The sequence below is a fragment of the Zea mays genome, chromosome 5 (assembly GCF_902167145.1).
Source record: "Zea mays cultivar B73 chromosome 5, Zm-B73-REFERENCE-NAM-5.0, whole genome shotgun sequence".
NCBI lineage: Eukaryota > Viridiplantae > Streptophyta > Magnoliopsida > Poales > Poaceae > Zea > Zea mays.
This window is the reverse complement of record NC_050100.1, coordinates 96358139-96364653: the sequence shown is the minus strand read 5'-3', so window position 1 is coordinate 96364653 and position 6515 is coordinate 96358139. Positions and strand designations below refer to the sequence as shown.

The 6515-nt window shown below is 41.1% G+C and overlaps 1 protein-coding gene across 1 annotated transcript; it reads left to right on the top strand.

Annotated features, from left to right (window-relative positions):
* The first annotated feature begins 1437 nt into the window (after nt 1-1437).
* Nucleotides 1438-3548, top strand: LOC103626724 (uncharacterized). Its single transcript, XM_008647107.1, has 4 exons — nt 1438-1749; nt 1826-1873; nt 1971-2067; nt 3174-3548. The coding sequence occupies exons 1-4, from the start codon at nt 1460-1462 to the stop codon at nt 3186-3188; spliced, it is 450 nt and encodes a 149-aa protein (XP_008645329.1). The 5' UTR covers nt 1438-1459; the 3' UTR covers nt 3189-3548.
* Nucleotides 3549-6515: the final 2967 nt, after the last annotated feature.

Below are 6515 nucleotides of genomic sequence, written 5' to 3'. Positions count from 1 at the left end.
CTTATTTATAGGCACGGGACACAGCCCGGTCAAAATTACATTTATATCCTCGACAACTAGTTACAATTATGACACAAATTATCATGGACCGATTGGTCTTTAGGTGTGTTCTATTGGTAGTTGGAACAAAATCATGGAGAGTGAAATCATGGCCTCCTGTGAAACCAAGCAGAATTGCGAAATTCGGGTATTTGAGAGTTCAGACAAGATGGCAACAAATTTGGGAGAGTTCAGTTAAGGAAAGAGGATACTTTGCTATTGCCCTCCCTGGAGGGCCTCTTGTCAGACATATGCGGTAATGTTGTTTCCATTTTTCAATAGGTCTGCAACTCTGTATGCATATTCTTGTATCTCCATCTGATGTTCGATTTGTTTTTTTTTCTTGTAAAGGAAGCTTTATGAAGCACCATACAAGACCCTTGATTGGTCTAAATGGTACATCTTATGGGTTGAAGAACGTGCAGTTGTAAAGAATCATGCAGATAGTAACTACAAATTAATGAATAATTTCTGTCCATGGTATATCAACTTAATATCAACCTTTGTTTATTTTTCATGCACTAAGTTTACAAATAACAGCATGATATATGCTAAGTTCATGTTTTTGTTGGATCTGTTGTTTATTTTTATGTGTCCACCATCTTTAGTTCTTATGTTTTACTACAATTGATCTTGATTTGCTTCCAACATAATCATGTCATTTATTTTAACTTCTTGAATTCTTCTAACATGGCCACATGGGTAAGATATTTGTAAAGTCAGCGGCTTTGATTAGTTTTGCAGATACATTTATCTGACAGAAGTTGGTAGGTTTTGCAGTTCCACCAAGTCATATAGATGGAATAAATATATCTGAATTATGCCCCTCAATGCTCAAGACTTTACGAGGAATACCATTTTCAATCTTGATCATCATATATAATACTCTCTTTTTAAATTATAGTGCACTTTGGCTTTGTCCAAAGTCAAACTTTTTTTTAACTTTAACCAACTTTCAAGGAACACGTAATAATATTTATAAGTTCAAATAAATGCACAATCCAAACTTATTTCATGGATAATATAATAAAACTAATTCGATTTTCAATCTTGTTAGAACGCAACCACGGAGAGAGACAACAGTTACTTCTTCTAGGCTTCTTTCTTTCTCTCTTTCAAGGAGAGTCCAGAGACAAATCGTCTGAGGTATTTCCTCTCATTCGTTTATTTCTTTGATGTTATATGGTGCTCCACCGCCGAGGAGCTCGATCATTGGCGACGTTGTGTCAGGTGTGCTCATCTCTATTTTGTCACAATGAACTAAAATGAAAGGCATGCAGAGCAAGTTGGACTTTTTCAGTCATGGCTGCTTCATCTTCAACATATTTTGCCCCGTGCTGTTGCTGCAGGTGCTTGGAGAAGAAGGCCCTCTCCTGTGTCCTGCCCTCCATCATAGCTGGTCCCGACCTCACTCCTCAGCATGTTCGTGAACAAGGACAAGGGCGTCGCCATCGCCCGATGCTGTCGTCGCTCTTGTTCCTGGGCACCTGGCCGGTCGTGCTCACGCTGCTGGAGCGCCGAGGCCGGCTGCCGCAGCACATGTACCTGGACTACTCCTTCACCAACCTCCTCGGCACCGTGCTCGTCGCGCTCATCTTCGCCCAGCTTGGAGGCACCAAGCACAGCATGCCTAACTTCTTCACGCAGTTCAGCCAGCAGGACAACTGGCCTTCTGTGTTGTTCGCGATGGCAGGCAGTGTCGTGCACAGCGTCAGGAACCTCACCACCCAGTACTTTACTGTTTCTATTTGATCTTTTCAATCATTCCTGATCTTGTCTTTTACAGGACGTCTGTTGAGATGGTTGCTTGCATAGGTATAGAGGCAATCTCGAGGTAACTACGTGACCAGCATTCATTTTAAAAATTATGTCTGGTATATATATTAGGACATTATATTGTCGTCTTTTTCAACTCATGTGGTTCTTTATAGGTTGTTATTCTTCAATGTTTCAAATAGTATGACTTCTGAAGCTACACAGGCTCTATGGAGACACACATCTATAAGTGAATGGTGTTTCATCAATGAGGTAAACAACTAAGCATAGACCTTGAATATCATCATGAAGGTTCTTTCCTTTTGAGAAAGGATGCATAGCGAACTAAGAGTGTGTTTGGTTCGAGAAACGAAGTGATCCATCTTCTTCTCACTCCTCACTTTTTTATTTGGTTTGTGGAATAGAATGAGTTCATCCATCACCACCCCATTCCTCATAAGCTAATAATTAATATATACATTAGGAGTGAGTTGATTTCACCAAAATTGATGGAATAAACTTATGATGCATCACCTCATAAAGCATAGAGTGACTCCACAAACCAAATACACCATAAATGATCCAGTGTCTTCTTTAAGAAGCAACATGTTATCTGCAGTGCCACTTTATATGTCTTGAATTAGGTAAAGAAGTTATGGTGTGTTTGGTTTGTAGAGTCACTCTATGCTTTATGAGGTGATGCATCATAAGTTCATTTCATCAATTTTGGTGGAATCAACCCACTCCTCATGTATATACTAATTATTAGCTTATGAGGAATAGGGTGGTGATGGATCAACCTATTCTATCCCACAAACCAAATAAAAAAGTGAGAAGTGAAAAGAAGATGAATCACTTCATCCCTCAAACCAAAAACACTCTTAGAGACACAAAAAATGGTACTGCAGATAGCATATTGCTTTTTATGCTTCGATGGAAGGTAGTCGAATAGTTTTCTTAAAGAGGTCCAAGCTACGAAGTCCTAAAGCTGAAAGTGCTGATTATTGCGTTCTTGAAACGGTAAGAGTCAAGAGTACAATGTCTTCTGGCTTCATGCACTGATGACCTCTGTGGGTCTGAAACTTTATACCTAAGTTTACGTGACATATACTGTGCTCAATAGGTCAGATCACCTGACAAAGTTCATAGCACAACGAAAATCGGTTAGCACTTAGCAGTAAAACTACCTAGAATAATCTGCTGGAGGTCCAAATTGTAGAGGGAATTGCAAGCTCATTTGATTTCCTTTGGAACTGGGTTCTTAGTGGCTTGAACTTTGAAGCTTTTTAAAACAAAGACCAGCACATGTGAGTTATTCTATTTATCCTTTAGTAGCAACCAATCCGTCTTAGTCTAAGCGATTACATTTGCCTTTTCAGGGTTCAATCAATTGAAGTAGCAGAGGTGACGGCTAGCGGTGGCATCTTTGTGCAATCTGATGGAGAGCATTTCGGCGTTCTGCGAGCCAAATTTTCAGTTCTCCCTGGTGTAGTTGATTTCTTCTGCTAGATCACCACGCTCCCCTTCCTATTCGACTGGATGAAAGATGGACACTTCTGGTTGAAATGATATGGCAATCGGGTAGCTGCAATTCATCTCTTGCTGTACATGAGACAATGAGACAAGTTCTACCGTGCTGTAGTACTCCACCATCAATGCAATGCATCTACTAATAGAATTGCAGCACATGTACATTAATCTCTAACAGTTAGTAGACTAGCTGTAAACTGGCAGCAATGTAAAGTTCAGAGTGACTTTGGCTGGCAACAGGCGTGTACTACCATTTGGCAGCAATACTTGTTAGCCTGTGGCGGAGTACAGGATCATGAGTCAATGATCATAAATTCCACATGAATATCGTTTTCATATAGTCGTTTTGTTCTAACATTTTATCAAATAATTTTTTGTCCCATCGCAACACACATGCATTATACTAGTAAACTAATTAAATAAATAAGAACTAATAGCAATCCTAGAAGAACCATTTAACAACAAAGATGACTCATTCTGTAAATTATCAAAGTTTGGCACGAAGTCAACCTGTCAAATAACAAGCAGCAACACATAAAGGATGAGAAAAAGGAACAACATCGCACTCGAGCAACAACCATGTAAAGAGAATGACATCAGAGAAGTGAGTAAAAAGATATACTGTGTCCAGCTCTGGATCAATCAAGAACATGGCTTCTGCTAATGACTGCAACACGACAAGAATGTCATTCAATAGTAAAGCATTCGTAGTTGACAGATAGGCAGTGTAAATATAATTTTGCTATACTGAGATTCATTTATTTCAAGTGGTTAAAATGTTATAGTGCTTTAAGCACAATAAGGGCTAGTTTGGGAACTCTATTTTTCAAAGAATTTCCATTTTCTCAAGGGAAATGAACTAATTTCCCTTAGAAAAATGAAAATCTTTAGAAAAATGGGGTTGCCAAACTAGTCATAGGTGGTGTTTATTTCCATTAAAAATGTGTAGTGCTTAGCGTGACTTCCAAAAAAAACTGTGCTCAGTTTTGATGAATGCAGTACAAAGTCAATATATGGTTGTTGAATAATTAGACAATTTCCAGATTAAATTCCGAATATAAATCATGACCAAATCAGAATAACTGAAGTAAAAAGTCAAATCAGATGATGCGTACTGATAAGACATACTGATAGATGGCGCGGGCCGGAATCAGCAGAGTCGACGACGTCGAAGCAACGGGGTTGATGATTAGCGGAATCCGCGGGGTCGACGACGTCAGAAGATCACGAGCAGTCGCATGAGGACGCTTCCCAAAAACCTTATTCGCCCTCTCCCGGTGCAGGATCTCGAAGGCGAAGAGTTCCGGAGACCTGCTCTCCTGATCGCAGATGCAGGTCGACGGTCGGGATGAAGAGAACTGAAGGCGGCACAGTTGTGAACAGAGGCGAAAGCGAAAACTGGGATGATTTGGATGCTGGCTGCCAGACGTCTTTTATAGGGTCGAGCTCGCGAACAGATAGCTATCTGCGATCTGATCTGCACACGAAAATCTCGCGTTCAGTTTAGATTTTATAGCGATCGGTTAGAATTCTGAACTTAACAGCCAAGCAACCAAAAAATTGAAACGACAAAAGAAAGCCGCACCCCCGCAAGGCGAGGGGTCGAATTTCGGCAGACCATTCACGCGCATGTCGTGCGCCCGCGTCCTTCGCCCCGCCCCGCCTCACCAGGCCAGGCCAGGCGAGGCGAGGTGAGCGAACGCACGCGCGTGTGGCTCTCCACTCTCTCTCCTCTCATCCATGACTTGGTGAGTGAGTGTGGCCTCCATATTTAAACTAGTTACACTCCACTTGGACTAGCAATATGGTACTATTGGTTCCACCATTCCCTAGCCATACACATGTATGGGCTTTTGAGATTTTCCTGGGATTTAATTGAATTTCTCAATTGGGCCTAGCCCATAAATCTTAACAATCTCCCACCAAATCTCAAATGCCCATCTGCAGTTTTCGCCACTGTTCACTACTGTTTAATATACTAGTGTTTTAGCAGAGATTGTTAAGTTGAACTTCCGCCTAAAACTCCAAGCTACACCAACCCACAACTTGGACAATGGACTATGCCTTGAATTGCAAGTTTTGTGTGAATGAGTTTCACTTAAAGCCATGACCAGTACTTGGCTACCAGTAGTCCCCTTCTCGGGTGGAGCATATACGTCGTACTCCAAGGTCTTTTAATGAGTTTACTAGAGATCACCCAGATCTCATAGACTGTGACGTTAGAACGTCTAACTCATATAGGTGTGTTCTTTCAAGAATGTTCAGCAGGACAACATCTTTGCTAATACAAGCCAACAAAACACATTAAGGCACAAAGCCAACATGCCTTACAACATTTGAGAGTATTGCATCTTTACTTAGAGAGGGTCAATGGTTACTCTCCTCAGTTCACCAATGGCTTGTTCTTCCCAGAACCTAATTCATGGGATCTCCGATCACATAGACTGGGTTTCCACCATGGCAACTTATACGGGTCTCATACCCATCTCTCTCGATGCGATTTCTATCACATTACGTGGTAATCCCTTGGTAAAAAGATCTGCCAGATTTTTATCTGTTGAAATATAAGTCACACTTATAACTCTGGAGTTTCTCAACTTTCTGACAGACTTCAATCGTTTTTGACATGTCTTGATGACTTCCCATTATCCTTAGAACTTGTCACTTTAGCAATCACTGTCTGATTGTCACAGTTCATAAGGATAGCTGGTATTGGTTTCTCAATCACCGGCAAGTCCATCAAGAGTTCACGCAACCATTCTGCCTCAACGGTTGCTGTGTCAAGTGTAGCTAGCTCAGCTTCCATGGTTGACCTCGTCAAGATGGTCTGCTTGCATGACCTCCATGATACCGCACCTCCACCAATAGTAAAGACATAACCACTAGTGGCATAAAGCTCATCTGCATCAGATATCCAGTTCGAATCACTATATCTTTCAAGTACTGCATGCTGACCAGAATAGTGAATTCCATAACTCATTGTACCTTGCAAGTAGCGCATAACCCGCTTAAGTGCATGACAATGATCAGTCCCGGGGTTCGACATGAACCTATTCAATTTGCTCACAACAAACGAGATATCGGGCCTTGTTGCACCAACAAGATACATGAGTGAACCGACGATCTAAGAGTATCTCAATTGGTCTAAACCAATTCTCTTGTTCTTTCGCAGTGTCACACTGGGATCATAC

What these genes read in the sequence shown, in the direction of transcription:
- LOC103626724 (XM_008647107.1), top strand. Translation starts at nt 1,460, where the DNA reads ATGTTCGTGAACAAGGACAAGGGCGTCGCCATCGCCCGATGCTGTCGT. An exon ending in CAGGCAGTGTCGTGCACAGC is followed by an intron (nt 1,750 to 1,825) that starts GTCAGGAACCTC and finishes TGTCTTTTACAG; the next exon opens with GACGTCTGTTGAGATGGTTG. An exon ending in GGTATAGAGGCAATCTCGAG is followed by an intron (nt 1,874 to 1,970) that starts GTAACTACGTGA and finishes GGTTCTTTATAG; the next exon opens with GTTGTTATTCTTCAATGTTT.